We start from the raw sequence: 18559 nt of genomic DNA, 5'->3' as shown, positions 1-18559 counted from the left end.
AAAAGGGGATAGGAACCAGCTCCTATATAAAATGAGAACCTCTTGTAGGATCTGAGTACTGTGAGGTACATAATACAGATTTTAGGACCTTGGTTATATCCCTTATTTGCTGTTAATTTGTTTTTTGTCTCATCTGGGTGCTGGAGAGGGTGATGGCCACTCATGGTCATGAAGACTTGGAGAAGGGACAGGCAGAGCCAGGCTGAGCACAGGGATCAGCTGGAGGAAGGTAAAATAATGCAAGGTTTCCACTCATTAGGCTCAAAAACCTGTGGTTTGTTCTCTTCTGCTTGCCACAGGATGTGTGGCATTGGTGTGTGCTGTGGCTTATCTTGGGTTCTGTGGGTGCTGAGTGTGTGCAGGTTCCAGGGCCAGGGCATGGACTGAGTCATGGGGAGCCCCCTTGGTCTGTGCAGCAGCTCCCCAAGCTGGGCACTCACTGGAGCCTGCTCTGCTAAAGTGCTGGTCTTCACAAAACCTGTAGGAACCTGCTGTCTTGGAGGTCTCTGCCTTCCAGGCTCGTTTATTTTAATATATGAGAACAAACAAAACTGTCTCAGGAGCTTCATCCTTTCAGAAACCATTATGAAATGCACGAGATATAAAAAAATATTTAAAAAGTGCCCAAAATGCATAAACAGGGTGTAATAACCTACAAACTGTTGCTGCTCCTGTGCTGCTTCCCCCATCCCTCTATGGCTTTGGATGGAGCTATTTCCAGTTGCCTGTCCTCTGTGCAGGCAGGGCTGTTGAGGAGGGTCATATCTGCTTTTGCATCTGCTGTGCCCTTGACTTGGAGTCATTTGATAAATAGGTTTGCAGTTGGTTACTTCAGCATCTCCCAAGCTGCAGTCAGCATCTCAGCTGTGGGCGAGGAAGCACTGCTGCCAAAAGTCAGGATCTGTGTCAAGAGCCTCCTAAGATTTGGCTGTCTTTCCCTAAAACCCCAACTCCTGGAGTTGTCATTACAGGAGAATCACTTAGAGGGGTAGAAAAAGAGCGTCTGGCTGTTGAGGTGGTAGATAAAAAAGCCTGGAAACTATTAGCTGCAAAGCTAGAAGTCACAAAGGAAGCCCAGGTTGGGTTTATTTAAAAATACCACTAGCTCAAAGCTGGTCTCCAGAAGCTTTTGTGTCCAGACAGAAGGGTTGTTTCAGACACCACTGCATCTGCAGGAGAAGTGCAGCCCTCTGCACTGTCCTGCTCTGCTAGGGAAAGAGAGGGAGCACAGCAGGAATGCCAAGGGCAAACCCAGTTGTTCTCTGTCCAGCTGTTTGAATACCTTGTGCAAGCACCTTGACCTTGGTGGATTGCCTCTCCACTGGGAAAAACAAGCTCCATGTGCCTTGTCACTCTTTGCACGGCCATGGAGCTGTGCAGCATTCTGACTGTGCTCTGGCTGCAGGTCCTTCCCTTTGCCTTGCATTGTGGACACCCCATCTTGGGCTTCCAATCTGGTGCTTGGAAAAAGTCCTCTGGAAGTGCCATGACCTTTGCAGTTCTTTTGCCAAGGCAAACATGGAGATGTTTGAGGGACCTTTTACACAGCGGTTTGATGGCAACAAGGCTCTTGCCACTGAAGTTTGGGACAAAATAACATTTTCTTTTTAACTCTGAGATAAAGTCAGTGGGAAAGGAGTGAGGAGGAATTTTAAGTGGTTGATAGCAAGGCACGCAGACTATGCACAAAGGGTTAAGTCAGCAGGGTTAGCTGTTGTCCCAGGGGTACAGCCCAGGCTGCATTTCCCAGAAGACATCGAGTTGCACACACACATTTGGGGCATTTTTCTCAGCATTTTTCAGCAGGCTGTGATGGCAGAGGTTTTGAAGGCTGTTACAGGATCAGTCTGACCTCTCGCCTCTATAACCAGGCAGACACTGTGGTAATTTCTGCTACCAGAACCACCCTTAGATTCCTGTGAAATCTCCAGAGCATAGAAGAAACCCTGTGCAGGCATTTTGGACTGATGGCCAGGCTGCGTTGGTTACTGGTAGCAAAGGTGGGCTCTCTTTTTCCTTGAAGAGCATGCTAAAAGGCACTTCTGCATCTGGAGTGACAAGAGGAATTTAGATCTATGGAGCACAATTATTCACGTCACTGCTTGTTAGGATGCTGGTGTTAACACCCTTCCTCTTGTGGAAAATCTCTTAAGCCCTGAGGACTGATGTGAAACGTCACGCTCTGGTGAACTTTGCTGAAGCAGGGATGAATCACACTAAGTTTGGCTTCAATATATTGTCCAAAAGATGCCTTCTCAGATAGCCTAGGAGGAGGGTACTGCTGCCCACCCACCCAGGGTGTCAGGATCTGTTTTGGAGGGAGGACAGCACTTTCTGAAGTATGCATAAATTGGGGATTGATGTGGGAGTTTGGATATTTGAGGGGTTTTTCATTTGACTTTGGTTTTGAGTGCTCTATAAAAGCAAAAGGCAGGTCTGTAAGAGATCTCAAGACATTTCCCAAGGGATCTTGATATATCTCCTCCCTATCTTCTGGGATCACCCAGAATGGTAGAAAAAGACCACTTTTTTTTTTTTTTTTTAATGAGAAGGGTTTCACTGCATCTCTGAATAAATGTCCTGCTACATCCATGCCACTATAGGTAAGAAAACACTTTCTTATCAGGGAAACTGAAGCAGCTGGTAGTTAAACCTTCTGCAAAGAAATATCCCAGACAAGTGTTGGCCAGGTTTGACCCTGCATTGCTTGTAAGATCTCCCAAACTGACAAGGTAATTTAGCAATTTGGGGAGGAAATGCAGAAGGTACCCCTGTCTATTGAACTCCTTTCTGTCCAGTGATGGGAATGATTTCCAGGAGTGGAAGCATCCACAGACCAACTGCGCATGATTTGAGCTCCTTGTCAATTGGAATCAAGGACCCTGATTGTGGAGCATAATGCTGCTCTTGTAATTCAGCCTTTATCTTTGTGCTGGAGCTGGGTATAATTGTATCTGTGTTTGGAGGGACAAGGAGGAGGGTTTCAGTGGCTGGTACTCACAAAGGCATCTTTAGAAACTTCCTCATCCCTGGTACAAGCTTGGTAGGGCTTAAATGAAAATACCCCTGAGTAGCTTTAGACATTTGAACAGTCATCATTGTTTGATTCAGATTTGGTTACAGGACTAACATCTAAATGTTAATTCTTTTTAGGACATTATCAGCTCTTTCAGCAAATGCAGAATGGGGATGCAGTATTAGACTGTCAGCCAACCCTGCAGATAAAGGCCCTTTGAAAGGATGTTTCTTAGGAGGGAAATATAATCAGAGAATGCAGAAAATCATGAAGATGGTCTCTTCTTAGAAACTTGTAGCAAATGTGATGCATGAAGAAAGCTAAATGAACCAGGAGGCTTTTAAATTGGGGAATGGGAATAACAGCAATTTTGTGGCCTCTGAGGACAGTCCCCAGCATGCAGTCAGAGATCCTCATCATCCTGTCCTGCAAAGTGCTGGTACACCTGGAGATTGGAGGGTGTTGGATAAGCTGTGTCACACGCTGGGTTAAGACTGAAGTTGGTGGTCACATGGATGTGCCAGGGCAGTTGATGTGTGGTGGCTCTGTGCTGGGTAATCTGTGTCTTTGTGTGGGCAGGTTTGGGGCACAGATTTCTGTCCTCTCAGTCTTCTGCACTGCCTTGCTCACCACCCCATGCCCATATGCATCGAGGTAGGATGTGACCTGACCACGACTCCCTCTGAGCCCTCAGTGACAGCTCAGAGGGTGACAGCCCAGCCCTGCCCTTCTCCAGCACCCATTCCCACTGCTGCCCACATCTGAAAGAAGGTATTTATTTTTCAATCTCCCTGAAACATGTGCAGAGAGGCACTGGAAGTGGTAAATCCCTTCCCCCATTCTCGGAAAGGAAACGTGTGGCTGCAGAGGCACAGTGGTGGCTGGTGGGCAGGACCTCTGTTCCAGCTGCCCCTGGGCAGTGCTGTCCTCTCCTTGTCAGTGGTGACTGCTCTGCCAGTGCCAGGGGGAAGACCTGGCTCATCCCCTGGAAGAAGCAGGGCCGGCGCCATCCTGAGCTGCCACCGCTGCTTCCGGGGCAGATCGGCGCGGTGTCATCTAGGAAATGTGATTTAGATCATCATCCTTTGGCAGCAGATGGGGGAAGGGAGGTGGGGGCCCTTGTCTCTTCTGGGGATTCATTTCTCTTTAAGCTGCTGTATTTATTTTTTTGCCTGTTTGCCTTTTTCTCCATCCCTTCACAAGTCTCAGTGCCCCTTGTTGAAGGGTAGGAGCGACGAGAGCATACATGGTTCCTGCTGCCATGACATCATGCCCTGCATCCAGCCTTCAGCTGGGTGTCAGGCTTGGGCTACCTTCAGTTTTCCCTTGGGATGGGGTTGCATTTTGCTGGTCTACATGGAGGGAAGAATCCACTGAGCCTTGTGTCTGCATGTCACCAAATGGCACCTACCACTTGGCAGTCTGATGATTTTCCTGCATCCAAGAGGGCTCCTTATGCTTCTCACAATGCCCTTGAGAAGTTGCTCAATTCCCAGGCTGGTCATCATCCCTGGAGTGACTGCCAGCCAGCAAAGCTCTTTGGCATGTGCCTAATGTTAAGCACAGGGAATAGTTCCCTGGGGAGCCCTTAAGTACATTGCTGGAGTGAGGCTCTGGTCAAGACACCTGGACCAAAGCCCACCTGCGCCACTGAGCAGCATGGCTTGGGTCCCCAGGGACTCATGGCAGCCCCTGGCTGCTCCTAGCCTCACCTCTCAGCATTGCAGCAGCCTTTCCCTGCTCCTTCCTCCATCTTCCCAGTATTTATTGTCCCTTCCTGTGTGTGGGAAGCAGGTCCTGGACTCAGACCACTTTGGAGCAGGGACTTACGATTTTGTTTCCAGAGTGGGATGTGAAAATGCAATCTTGTTTTCACCTGGGTCTGCAAAAGGCTGAGTCCTCAGCCCCTGGGGTAGATGTCTTTTGCCACACATCTGCTTCATACTGTCTGGCATAATTTTTTGATAGGCATTGAGGTTTTGTGCAGAAAAATCTGTGCTTCAGCCCATAGTCCTTGTGGTTTTGAGTAAAACCCCAGGTAATTACAAATACCAGTAGTCTGGGTGTTTCTTTCCCCTGCAAGATCTGTTTAAGTCAAATACAAGTCACTGAACTTGTATTGAGAGTAAATAAGCTTCATGGAATGGCTTTGGTTATCATGAGGTCACACAGAATGAGCTAATGCTCCCTTCTGGCCTGGAAATTAGACTTTCCAGACAGCAAAATTTCATCCTGCAGGTTCTAAGCCTCTAGCACCTTTCCTTACAGGGGAGCCCAAGCCCCAGGCCTGTGCAGTGCCCAGCCCCTTGTAGAGATGCTCGGCCCTTCTCACCAAAGGCCAGCCCTGCCTGGGGGCAGGTTTCCTGTATTGCCAGTTTCAGTGAGCCTGGGCAGCTGCTGGGGGTGAAAGCCATCCCGTGGGTTGTGGGGCCCAGCTGACAGGCAAAATGCAGTGAATCTCTCCACAGCACAGTGAACTTGCTGCCCTGCCCTGGAAATATTGACCCCTGTGAGATTTTCCCAAGCTGCAAACCTTGCAGACAAATTCCAGGTTTCTGGAAGTATTTGTGTGAGAGGTCTGGAGAAAGAGCCACATTAGAAATGAACCTGTGTGCTTGCAGAAGCTGACAGCAGCCTGGTCCTGCTCCCTTCAGCCTCACCAGCCTGTTTCTTACCACTTCACCAGAACTGTGCACACCACCATGGATTTTTCTCTCCCCCCCCCGCCCCATCTTTTTCACAGCCAGGATGTTTTTTCTTGCCTTTTTATTGTTCCAGTGACCTAGCAACTCCACTTTGGTGGAGTCCTGCCAGGAGACTTCCTCCACAAGCCGTCTGATAGTCTCCAGCAGCACTGCCCTCAGATGGGAGCAGAAGTTAAAATGACACCAGGCTGGGTCCCTGTGTGGCTTTTGCTCTGGCCTCATGAGTGCTGGTGAGGGCAGCGTTGCCTTCCCAACTAGAAAAGCTTCCGGAGAGCTTTAAAAACCTCAGAAAAAGGAAGGAGAAGCAATGCATGAGTGATACTTTCTGTAATATTTCTGCAGGACATTATAGAAAAGCCTGGGAGATTTTAGAAGTGAATTTACTGATGCTGGGATTTAGCATTTGGGACCTATGGTGCAGGCAGGCTAGCTGGGGACATTTCAGCATTGCAGGGTTGCAGGAAAGGGGATGGAGAGGAGGTGTGAGTGCTCAGAGAGCTATGCACTTAGGGAGCTTTATTTTGGCTTGGTTTTACTGATGTTTACTAAAAACAGTAGAAAATGAATCCCTTTGGTAAGTGCTTCTGGGGCTGCCTTCACTCTGCCCTGGGCCTGCGGGGGATTTTCCCACATTAACGCTGGAAGGATGCTTCCAGAAACGAGCTGTCAAGCCAGAAAATATGGCTGGGTTTGGCTTGCTGCTCAAGAAAGGCCATCAGGACACAGGGCCTGGGACACTGGAGGTTCAATCTCCACTGGATGGATGGATTGAGATTTTACTGTAGCCTCAGCATGGTTATGGTTTTTTTAGCAGTATAGTAATTCATGGCTTATCCTTGTTGGAAGTGGAATTTATATAAGTGTATTTTTCAAAGACTTGATGATAAACCAGGACTTTTTTTTTTTTTTTTAAATTCAGTTGCTAAAAGCTGTTAAAAAACCAAAATGTATGAAAAGAGGTTTGAGGAGCTGCCCTGAACCACGGGCTGGTGGTTTTCAGGCAGCACAGGTGGTCCCATGGATCCATGTGGTCTCAGGGATCTGTGGATTGAACCAAACTGCCTGAGAAAGATAAGTAAGAAGCTTAGGATTTCATGGGCTTGTGCAGGTGATCTGGGAGCCTGCACCTCCCCAGGGCAATGTTTAGGACACCAAAACTAAGAGGCTGGAAACCTCTTGATAAGCAAAACAATATCCTGTCCCTGCACTGTGCAGGTTTTATCCTAGTTGTGGGCACTCCATATGCATATATCCTGTGCTTTTGGAAAGGATCACAGATTTCTGTGTTAGGACAACCTGTTTCCTTGCTTTAGGGTACTGCTTTTAAGAGCAATAATTGGATCCTTTTTTTTTTCCTAATGGCATCTCTGAGCATCAGGCTCTGGGATGGTGAAAAAAGGTGTGGGAAGCAAAAATGGCCTTTAGCATCCTCTGAGGTTTTGCAGGTCCTGGAGGGGAGGTGATGTGGAAGTGCAGAATGGTTTTGTGTCACAAAGCAGAAGTGCAAGCAAGGTGCTGTGGTGTGGCACTGGAGTGTCTGAGGATGATGCTGATGTCCCCAGCCCTGCGGTCACCCATGGCTGGAAGTGGCCAGGTGGGCATTAACCATGTGGGCCTTGGCATTCAGAGCTTGCAGGGGCTGCTGCTGCCATCAAACCCCCATCACTTTTCTTGAGCCGACATATTAAAGCTCTAGGCACCTCTGGTGCCTGCATAAATCCTTCCTATTATGGTTGAAATGGCTGAAGGTCCTGTGAATTGCTGTTCTGCTCTTCCTGGGGGCCAGTGGGGAGAGGATGAGGAGCAGAAGCACCAGAGCAGGGCACTGCCGCGGATGTGTCTATAGGGTACTGCATCCAAACCAACTCCCACAAAAGGGTGAGAGGCTCTGGCAAGCTTCTGTGCCTCTTCTTCTCTTCCCCATACACCCTCTCTTCCCACCTTTCTTAATCCAGACAGAATAAATCCTTGTATAGATATAAAAAAATTAGCAGAACAGGGTTGACTGCATGTGGTTAAAAACCTCTTGCATTTTTCCTGCACTTAGCACACACGAGGGACCTTCCCCAAGCAGTATTATCAGCGTATTTACTCTCAATTGACCCATCTCAAGTATGAATTTTTTTTTAACCTCCATTTCACCCCCCCGCCCTGAACTTCTTCTTTCAGAGCAAGAACAAGGAAGGAAATTGAAAATCCCAGAGAGCCCTGGACGGTCCAGATTTAGGGCTTTAGCTTTTGTTCGCACAAACTCGCTTGGCTCCTACCCGGCCTCCACCCATGATCCCGACATCCGCAGCAGCAGCCGCTCGTTCAAAACAGAGCCCCGAGCCTGGAGCCCGGCCCCGGCAGGGCCCGGAGCCCCGAGCCTGGAGCCTGGAGCGCGGCAGGGCCCGGAGCCCCGAGCCTGGAGCCCGGAGCGCGGCAGGGCCCGGAGCCCCGAGCGTGGAGCCCGGCAGGGACCGGAGCCTGGAGCCTGGAGCCTGGAGCGCGGCAGGGACCGGAGCCTGGAGCCCGGAGCCCGGCAGGGACCGGAGCCCGGAGCCCGGAGCCCGGCAGGGACCGGAGCCTGGAGCCCGGAGCCCGGCAGGGACCGGAGCCGCCCCCGGCCCCGCTCTGCTCCCGCTTCTTCTCCCGAGCTGCCCGCCTTTCTTCCCAACCTCTTCCCACAGCCAGCCAGGAGTTTTCGAAGTCGGGATGAGTTTTTTCTCCCCTCCGCGAGCCTCGGATGATGTTGAGATTATGCAACGTTAACAGCTGTGGGGTTTATAGTTAGAGCTGCCTGTCCTCGGGAGGAGCCTCCGCGCACGGGATGCTCCCGCAGCCCTGGCAGGACAGCGGCTCCATGGGCGGCTCCATCCCCATCCCAGCGGGAATGCTCCCCAGGGAATGCCCACCCTCCCCACGAGGGATGCTCCGGGTGAAGGGCTGCTCTCGACAGCCAGTCAGCTGCTCTTGGCTTTCCTTCTGTGCAAACTCAGATCAAATTTGTGTTCCCCTGTCAAGAAAGTATTTTTCTTGCCCTTGAGGGGAAAAAAAACCCATCTTCAGGGGAGCAGTGGGGCTGGGATAGCTTGTGGCTTGCCTTGGCTGGCTGCAATCTCCTGACAAACGCTGCCTGTGGGGATGCTGCTCTCCTGGCATCAGCAGGATACATCCCACCTCCCTCCCCGCCCTGTGTGTGATCACAGTCACTGCAGAAAACTTGCATTACTGTGCTTTTTGTGGTGTTGTGCTGACCCATGGTTGAGTTGTGAGCATCACCTAAGCCCTGCCTTGGTAGCAGCCACCTGTGAAACAGGGCAATGCCTGTGCTGTGTCACAGATGGAGACAGAAAATTGTTGGCCCAAAAGGGATTTTTCCAGGAGTCTTACAAGGTAGATCTCCAACTGGGCTGCCAGGGGCAAGCCCAAAGCCTTGAGAAATCAGCTGGAACTTGATCTGTTTGTCCTGGCTGAGCTGTGTAACTCGGCTCACAGCAAGCCTCGGGCTTGTTATGCTTGCAAAGAAAAAGTAACTCCGAGCCTCGACCTGTCTGGTGAGCATCACTGCTAGTTTTCACTGGGAAGGAAAACACCAGTCCAGTGGGTGGCAGAGTTTTGTGCTGGAAGTCAAATATTTCTCAGTGGCTGTGGTTATGTGGAGTTAAACCGTGCAAAGCTGTTGGCAGCTTAGGATGTGATGAAATTGTTAGTGACAGATCTGTACCTCAGCTAAAGGGCCACTCTGCTTTAAGCCTTTAATGCATCAGGGGAGGCCAGATGGTCTTGTAGGGAATTTTTGGGAAGAAGTTTGATCTGGTCTGTCTGCTGCAGAGGAGGGTCGTCTTTGAAGTCTTAATTTCTGCAGGCAAATCAAAGAGGATATTGTGGTTTTATCTTGCACTTCTGGTAGGCTTGATGGATGTGAGATTTCATGTCTATTTTGTTGAACAACACAGTTTTTTTGGGGTTTCCTTACTACATGCTGTGGGTTGAATTTTCCAGCATAGCTTATGCTCTGCACCAATCTGGGGAGCTGAGTCTGTGCTAGCATGAGGTTTTCCTCCCTGCAGCAGGACCTGGTATACCTTGCAGGGCAGGGTTAAAGATGCCAGATGACTCTAAAAAGCCTGTGTAAATAATACCTTCTTATTCAGCCCCTCCACTGCCTGGCTGCACTCAAATTGCTGGAACCCACAATAAGGGGAAGGGTTTTGCTTCAGTTTATTCCCAGCATCTCTGCAGAGCCAAAAGAAGATAGAGAACACTCTGAGGTGGATTTGCAGGGCAAACTACCACCAGATAAGCAAACAGCAGTGTTTTACTTTTGAACTGGTCTCATTCAATCAAGGAACATAGCTGAAGGCACTGCTTGCTGGCATTTCCAGGGTCACTTTTTAAGAAGTGGCAATGAAATGCCTGCTGAAGTGTGCTGCTGTATATTTTAGCCTGCTTGCCCAGAGCCTTTGTTGACAAATGAGTTGGCAACCTGGGAAAGCAGATTTCCCTCTTCTATCCTCATACCCTAAGGGTTTCTTTAAGCATCTGCTGCTTTGCCTCCTCTCTGTGCAGCAGAGCTGGCCACAGGCTTTCTGGTCAGCATGGGCTGCACAGCTGAAAGCTTTTAGTGAGAGGGGGATGGAGGGAAATTCAGTGCACTGCCCTCCAGCACAGCCACGTTTTTTGGGGTTGCTATAAATGGACTTGTGGGCTACAATTACAGGCTGGGTATTGGCTTGGAAATGAACACAGCAAGCATCCCCTGCCACTTCCCATCCCCTTGTCCAGCTGGTGAGGACCAGGAGCTTGTCCCTTGGGACAGGAGGTGGCTCACAGTGGGCTCTGGGTGGCAGCGGCTGCTTGGCATTGTAGCCACTGTGAGGCTGCCAGTGATGGTACCCTGGGGGCTCTGCTCCACCACAGCTCCTGTCTCCTTGGCCCACAGTGGGCTTAGACTCCCAGGATGAGATACAGACTGTCCTACCTACCTCTCTGTTTCTTGGTGAGTTCCCACTGAAGGTATTGCAGAGGACACTTCTGAAATTTTCACCTCTGTTGTGGCACAGCAACTCCAAGGAAGACATACAAGACAGGTAGGAGGTGTCCCATAGGTCTTTGTTTTGGACACACAATTTTCTTACAGAAAGTGTTTGGAGGTCTAGAACAGGTTTAACCTTCAAAATCAGAGCTTTGGGGCAGAGACTGACTGCCTTTATCTGCTGCCTGTGGATGTCATGCACATGACAGAGACCGCATTTTGTTGTAAGGAAGATGGACAAAATGGAGACCTTGCATGTTCAGATTTGGACTTGCTTTTGACTTCAAAGATTGTTGTGGGCTTTGAGGGTCATCTGAGGCTGCAGTGCCAGCCAAGCCTTGGGACTGTAACATAGATGGTGGCTGCTGATTTTTGTGTGAACTGATATGCAGTGAAATCCTCACTAGGTGGTATCATAAGCTGAAAACCCTGATTCCTCGGACCACCACTCATGCACAATCTTCTTCTTGTTTCTCATATTCTGGTAGACATTAACGTTAGAAGTGCTAAAATATCTCATCACCTTGGGGTGCTTTGGCGCCTGGGTGGGCCATGTAATCCACGCTATGCACTGATCTCCTCTGTCCCCAGTGCTGCATGGTGGCTGGGTGGGTTATACTGACCATCCTGGGTGCCCTGCAGTTCTCAGCCAGCTCCCTGCCAGCTCTCTGCAGGTGATGGGATTTGAGATCGGGTGTCCAGCAAGCACTGGCCAAGTGGAGAGAGGGGAAGAGCTGTGGGGCCCTCTCCCTTCCCATCTTACATTCAGAATGGGGCTGTGCTGGGGCTGTGAGCTCTGGAGACCTTCACACTCCTGCCATGGACCCTACACTGCAAGTATTTCCAGTTATTTGTTTAAGACTTTCTTTTTGCTCCATTCAAAATTTATTTCTCCTAACACAAAAAAAAATCCTGAGGGTGCTGAATTGAATTAGTCTTTTGCACAGAGGTGGATTTTGGTATTTGGTCCCTCAGACCAATCTAGTTTCCACTGGCACAAATCCAAAAATAAATTTCATGTCTGTGTTTTGATTATGCAAAATTTTTCTCTAGTGTAAGTAAATGAGCTCAGAGCCTGGCCTTGGTGTTACTGCAGTGAGCTGAGCCTGCACATCAGTGCTGATGGGATCTAAGTTTTTTTTCTTGTCTTTCCTTTTAGTCATTGAAAGCAGCCATCAGGAGAGAAGTTCAAGCACAGAGATAAGGACTGCTGGTGCTCCTGTGGAGTTGGTGACGATGCTGGCTGGGAGCAGGGAGTGGGCATCACTGCCTGCCAGGCATGGGGCAGTGCCAGCAGCAAGCAGGGTCCCAGGGCACACTGTGCCCCCTGCCAGTGACGGGGATGTCCCCCCTCCAGGAGCAGGATCCCCAGAGAACCCATCTGCTGGGACAGTGAGCCACCTGCTCACCCACAGCCATCCTCCCGGTGAGTTTTATGGATGTCGGAGTTCCTGTTAGCCATTCCCAGCCCATGGACTGAGCATAGGCAGTGGGTTAGGGAGTATTGCTGCCCCACAGCTAGAAATGCAGATTTTTGAGAGAAATTTAATCTCAGGATTGGAGAAATCCATTCTCAGGAAAGCTGGGCTTTGTTTTTTAACGTTACAACACAGATGATTCTCAGGAGCTGCCGCTGTTTTTCACCACTCAGCAGTACCCAGGGAGTCCTGCCCATCCACTGAGCTCAGGGGCTGTGCAAAGAGCTGAGACCCCTGGGTGTCCCCACAACTTCTCCCATCAGGAACTGAACCCCACTGCCAGCCCAGCCTAGGTTGTAAGAACTCAGCTTAAGGATACCTGACCAGCTGGGATGATGATTTGTGGCTGAGGTCCTTACATGGAAATCCTGCAAGTGAGCACTTACTTTTGGGCTTGTTCATAGTCTTCAGACATAAGTAAACCAATGTACTCTTTTAAATATGAACTTAAATCAAGGCCTATTTCTCAGAGCAGCAAGACAAAGCTGTGATGATTGCCCTGTCCCTGCTTCAGGTTTTTTTCTTAATATCCCCAGCTGAAATAAGATATAAGCATAGAGGTTTTCTTTAATTTTTTTTATTCCTTGTTTTTTTCTGCTTAGGGACTAGAATGTGGAGCTGGCATGCCCAGGCTGCCAGCTGTGGGCTGTTCTGGCACCAGCTCCTTACTTCCTTCTGCATTTTTAATATCTCTAAAAAAAATCTGTTTCTTTTGCCATGCTCAAATGAGGACAATATTTAAAATGCCATTATTTTTTGGCGACAGAAACCCTCTGTTCCCATCAATCCCTCCTGCAGTTAAACTGTGCTCTGTTAAACAGAGGAAACATGAGGGATGCAGCTGTGACTCTTCCTGTTGCATGTGGTAGGGCTGGGTACCACTGCAGGTGATGCTCCTGCCACCCAGCTGAGACAGGAGAACTTTTCCAGGTGAACATGACCCCTCTCCCTGTTCCTTTCCAGGCCCTGGAAGCCATCACCATGCTGCAGGCAGGCCAGGGAGAGGCAAGAGGGCTCCCAGCACCCCTGCAGCTGCTGAGGGGACACCACCAGGCTCAGAAGCTGTCAGCACTGATTTGGTTGAGGGGACACAGGGAGGGCACCATGGGATCTGGAACGTGTCAGGGTTTAACACCATGAGGACAGCGCTGCTCCCTTCATCTTCAGAAGCTCATCACCCAGGTGAGCCATCCCAGTTCAGCCTAGGAACACTGGGAAAGTGTTCAGGGACCTGGGAACAAGGTGAATGCTGTTCCCCAGAGCAGCCAGCATTGGTTAGGCCTGGTTCTCCTGTATTGTACAGCTTTGTGGATCCAGCTCTCCATCCTCACTGTGCACTCAGGGCGGTTTACTGGCTTGCTTTATGCACAAGGATGGAGAGAAGAATCCTAGTATTCAAAATTATGAACTACTTGGTGCAGCTTCCAGACACAAAGATCCTGTAGGCACAGTGCAGACAGGGGGCTGAGGGGCAGGGGAAGGGGGGCAGTGTGGAATGGTATGTGGAGAGCTGAGCCCATCTCTGGGTTCTCATCTGCTTTCCCCTGTTGCCTTGCAGGCACTGACAGCCCCTCTCAACCCATGAGCAGCTGGGTGGGCACAGAGCTGGGCACTGCAGCTGTTTCACCCAGCCCCTTGGGGAGCAGCCCCAGCTCTGCCTTCCCTGGCTCCCTGGCACAGCCCCAGGCCTCCTCCCAAGCTTCAAGTACCCAGACTGGTGCAGAGCACACCATGCTGCACCACAGGGGTGTCACAGGGAACTTGACCAGCCCTTTGCTGACAGCATCACCTCCCATGGACAATGCCCTCAGAGGTGAGCTTTGCTGGCCTTTGTTTCATAGTTTTGAAAAGCCACTTTATAGTATTTGCTTTCTTGAGCCAGAGGAGATGCTCCATTTTGCATGCACTCTGTTTTTTATTATTTGGATGGTTAGCTGAAATTCCCTGCTGAAAGCAGGAAAAAGCAATGGAAAAAAATAATTTGATCCAACCCCCCCCGGCATTTTCCACTTGAAAAAAAGTGAAGTTCTTTGGATGTTATCACAGTGTTTTCTGCAGGGTGGATGTCTGCAGCTGTGAAATATCTTCACTGGGCCAGTGCCAGCTGCAGAGCAAGGGCAGCTCTGAGCCCTGTCTGACCTGTGCCCAAGTGGTGACGGGGTGGGGTGGGAGGTTGGGAACCCACGCTTGTGGCCACATGGGGTGGGTTTGCCCTCAGCTAGGCAGGGTGAGGTGCCTGTGCTGAGCAACTTGCTCAGGGCAGCAAACCTGAGATCCCTGGGCTCCATGGCTTCCCCTTGCTTGCTCTGCAGCAGCCAGTTTCTGGAGCTCCCAAAACCAGAGACTTTGCCCAGCTCCACATGAACACTGAAAACCTCAGTGTTGTTAAATCCTTTTCCTGTGCCCAGGAGCAAACACATCTCCCAGGTTATCACGCCGACACAGCTGTTGGGAGCACCCCTGGGCTGCAGGAAACCTGAGATCCAGTGTCTGAAGGATAGTGCCTTGCTGAGCCCTGGGATGTGTAGTTAGCTGCAGGCTCATGTGGGAATGTGGCTGTGCTTAGGTTTCCTCCCTTTGCTGCTTGATGCTCTGCTCAAGCCACAAAAAAAAAAAAAAAAAAAAAAAAAAAAAAAAGAAAAAAAAAGAAAAAAAAAAGAAGGAAAAAACTGAGCCTATTTCCAGCAATATTAGAGCAAAGGTGGGATTTAAAGGCAAACCCCCACAGTCCTTGTCCTGTGGGGTTTCCTACTGTCTGGGCCATGCCAGTCTCACAAAGCCTGGCTGCAAGCCCTGGGCTCCTGGGTTTTGTGCGAGGTCTTCCAGAGGTGAGGGGGGTCCTGCCTGTCCAAAGGAGCACTTTGTCCAGATTGAACACTTCCTATGCTTAGTATCTGTATGTGCACTGTAAGCATCTGGGAAGAAAATTGATCCATCTGCTTATAATTTCATGTGTATAAACCCATTTTTGTATTGTACTGTAGGCGTTGGAAGCAGCCACCAGCCATCCAACAGCTCAGCCACGGAGAGGTTCGGTTCGGATTCCCCCACCACCAGCACCTCCATTTCCACAACAGCTGCCAAGGCTGGAGGGAGGACATTGAGGTCTCTGCCAGCCAGCACCAGGCTGGTCACCATGGCAGAGATTTCCACCTCTGGGACTGAAATCACCAGCTCTTCAGCCCAGAGCCAGACCCCTGGGGTGTCTGTGAGTGCCCAGGGTGATGGAGGCAGAGGTGTCACAGACCCATTGCTCTCAGGCTTGCCCTCCATTTCAGGAAGTGCTTCCACAAGTGAGTTTTGATAGATAGCTCAAAACTCTTATTTAAAGACTCTTTATTAACAAAATATATCCTTTTTATTTTAAAGAAAGGAGGAATAATATTGTATTTGGCACATTCTGTACATTTAAAAACATTTCACAGAAATGAAAGTATGGATAAATATTATTCTTGTTGGAAGGGGAGGATAGATTTTCCTTGAAAACTTCCAGTAGAATTTTGCAAGCAATAACTTCAGCAGTTCCTATTTAGAGACCACTTTTCCCCTGTCTTAATGATTTCCCAGTATTAAACATTTCCGTATTGAATATTCACACATACATTGTCTACATCTACTGACAGTGGGATGAAACCTACCCAGCAGTTTTTATTTATGTTTATGCAGTTTTGCCTTTCTCTTCTCCTTTTTCAGCTTCTAGCAGCAATTTTGAACCCCCCAGGAGCATCCCAGGTGCAGAAGAGGCGACAGAGAGCTTGGACATCCAGGCTGCTGACGTGTCCAGCACGGCAGTGGGGACACTGATGTCCCCAGAAAATGGCGACACAGCTGGGGTGACAAGGGACTCTGCCACCAGCACCAACCCCACAAGCTCTTTGGGTGGGACCTCCTCTTCCTTGAGGACTGGGACACATCATCCCAACAGCTCACGGGAAGCCTCCGATCTCCCAGGCCCTCCTGGGGGTCCTTTGCTCACAAACTCCCTCTCTGCCTCTGAAGGTCCTTTCCCAGGTAAATTTGTTAGTCTGAAAGCTTGTCTGCCTTGGGATGGATGAGTTTTCACATCCCTGCACTGTTTTTCTTCAGATATGGTCATCAGTCATTATTGGACACGTGGATGTTTTTGTTACTGGCTGCACTGAGCTGGCAGTGAGGTGGGTGGGAAGGGGGAGAGTGGAGCTCAGCTTTTGGGTGAAAAAAAAGAAAAAAAGAAAAAGAAAACATTGAAAAAGAAAACATTGATGGCCTCGTTACTAATGAAACTCCTGTCCTGGGAAGAGCATTGCTAAGAAATACATGCACACACTTTCCCTGCCAGAGACACTTGCTGGGGTTTTGCAGCTGTCACCTGGTGCTGTATCTGCCATGCATGCTGGTCTGTAGAATGTGGGTTTGAGATTTTTCATGGGTTTCTGTAAGGCACATGCCTGTACTGAAGAGATGAATCTCTTCCCACAGAAACCCCTTCAGTTTCTCAAAGGGCAGTGTCGAAATGGGTGCTGAGCACACAGTTGTGTGTATAGCTCTGTATGCACAAATAAAACCTGGTTTATTGTACCCTAGGTGTCAGAAGCAGCCACCAACCAGTGACAGAGAAAACCTCCCTCACTTCCTCTGCCACCAGCACTCCCGTTCCAGCCACATCCAGCAGTGAGGGGAGGCCACCCAGGTCTGCCTCGGGCAGCAGCCCCTGGGCAGCAGCCAAGGGCTCCACGTCCAGCAGTGCCATGTACAGGACCTTGGGAACAACTCAATCCTTGTCCACATCTGCTGGGAGAGAGGCCTCCAGAGCTCAGGGGTCCACAGGAATGACAGATTTCACTGAGGTGGCAGACTCTCCCCTAACACGCTCTGGCTCTCCTTTGGAAGGTCCTTCCCCAGGTGAGCTCACGTTAGAATTGAAATTTCATTTTTCTTCCAAGCCAAAGGAGGACTTCCTGCAGCTTGCACTTGCCTGACTCTTTCCTGCTATGTAGAATATACTGTTTGGAAGGACGCAGTGTGACTTTGTGTCTGAAATTATTCAGCTCTTTCTTGACCAAAAAAATGTGCTTTAGATTTTTTACAGAAAGGGCACATGTGTGGAAAGTTTCATTATGCCAAGAAAAATAATTAACTTTCAAATCACAGTCCTTTTTTTACTGTCTCCGGTTGCTATCTCTATGTTACAGACAAGAGAACTAAGCAAGTGAGGATTAGATCATGTCCCTGTGGTCCCAGGGATCAGACTTCAGTTCCTACCTTCTGTCCTACTACTTGGATCGTGCTGCTTCCCAGAATTTGAACCAGCTCAACAAATTTAAGGCAACTTTGAATGTGGTCCCTGAGGTCCTTCATGCTGCTGTTTGGTCATACCCCCCACTGTGGTTCTGAAGGGGTCTGATCCCCCTGATCCTGCTTCTTCAGGCTTCTCTAAGACCTTCACACTGCTCAGGGTAGTGCCTTGTCTGAACTGATTTCCAGGCTTTTCTGGGTCATCACGATATTTGTTTTAGCAGCATGGAGTGCACTCAGGCACATAATGGTGAAATCAAGTGCACAGCATTAGTATTTCAACAGTTTTTATATAATAGCACTTTTGTCAGCATCACACTGTTTTTTAGAAGACAAATTTTTGTAGGGAGGATTTACATCTTTGGAAATTGACATCTCATATTTCCTACTTGTGTTTGTGTACTGTACTTGCTGCCTCTGGGTGCTATTGGAAGAAGGGTCATTTTTATTTATAGTTCCATACGTGTAAAAATGTAAATTGTTTCTTTATCACATTTTAGCTACTGGAAGCAGCCATGTGTCATTCAGCATCCTGTCAACAGAGAGAAGAACCAATTTTCCCACCACCATCACCTCTGTTTACACAACAGGCACCAAGGGAGGAGGGAGGACGTTAAGGTCTCTGCCAGCCAGCACCACCCTGGCCCAAACAACAGAGGTTTCCACCACTGGTACTGAAAACATCAGCTCTCCAGGCCATCCCCAGTCTTCTTTGGGAACCCAGGGTGGTGGTGGCAGCAGAGGTACCACCGTGTCATCTGTGAACCTATTGCTCACAGGCTCACCATCTGCTTCAGAAAGCACTTCCCCAGGTGAGCTCTGACCACACATCAAACACCCACCTGCATGGAGAGGGAGGGCATGCTAGATTGTGCTGGATGATGGCATTGGATTTATGGATGAAAATTTCAACTTCCAGAGAAAAATGCATTATCTGTTTCTTACATTTAGGCACCAGGAAAAGCCAGCCTTACTACCAGAGCAGTCTCAAGGTTTGCTGTGTTTTCAGGGACAGCACAATTTCAAGACTGCCCCACTGTCTGTGTTTGTACCAGCAGAAGCAGCA

The 18559-nt window shown here is 49.3% G+C and overlaps 1 protein-coding gene across 1 annotated transcript in view; it reads left to right on the top strand.

The window, feature by feature from the left end:
- Positions 1 to 18559, top strand: part of HEG1 (heart development protein with EGF like domains 1) — a 51595-nt gene that overhangs the window by 5977 nt on the left and 27059 nt on the right. The window contains exons 2-8 of the mRNA XM_066553100.1: positions 11901 to 12167; positions 13183 to 13401; positions 13778 to 14032; positions 15204 to 15512; positions 15913 to 16230; positions 16783 to 17100; positions 17994 to 18305. Of these exons, the coding sequence (XP_066409197.1) occupies positions 11978 to 12167; positions 13183 to 13401; positions 13778 to 14032; positions 15204 to 15512; positions 15913 to 16230; positions 16783 to 17100; positions 17994 to 18305 (1921 nt within the window). The 5' untranslated portion in view covers positions 11901 to 11977. The remainder of the gene's footprint in view (positions 1 to 11900; positions 12168 to 13182; positions 13402 to 13777; positions 14033 to 15203; positions 15513 to 15912; positions 16231 to 16782; positions 17101 to 17993; positions 18306 to 18559) is intronic.

The sequence above is a fragment of the Molothrus aeneus genome, chromosome 7 (genome assembly GCF_037042795.1).
Source record: "Molothrus aeneus isolate 106 chromosome 7, BPBGC_Maene_1.0, whole genome shotgun sequence".
In the NCBI taxonomy this organism is placed as follows: Eukaryota; Metazoa; Chordata; class Aves; order Passeriformes; family Icteridae; genus Molothrus; species Molothrus aeneus.
This window is presented reverse-complemented; position numbering and strand designations above follow the sequence as displayed.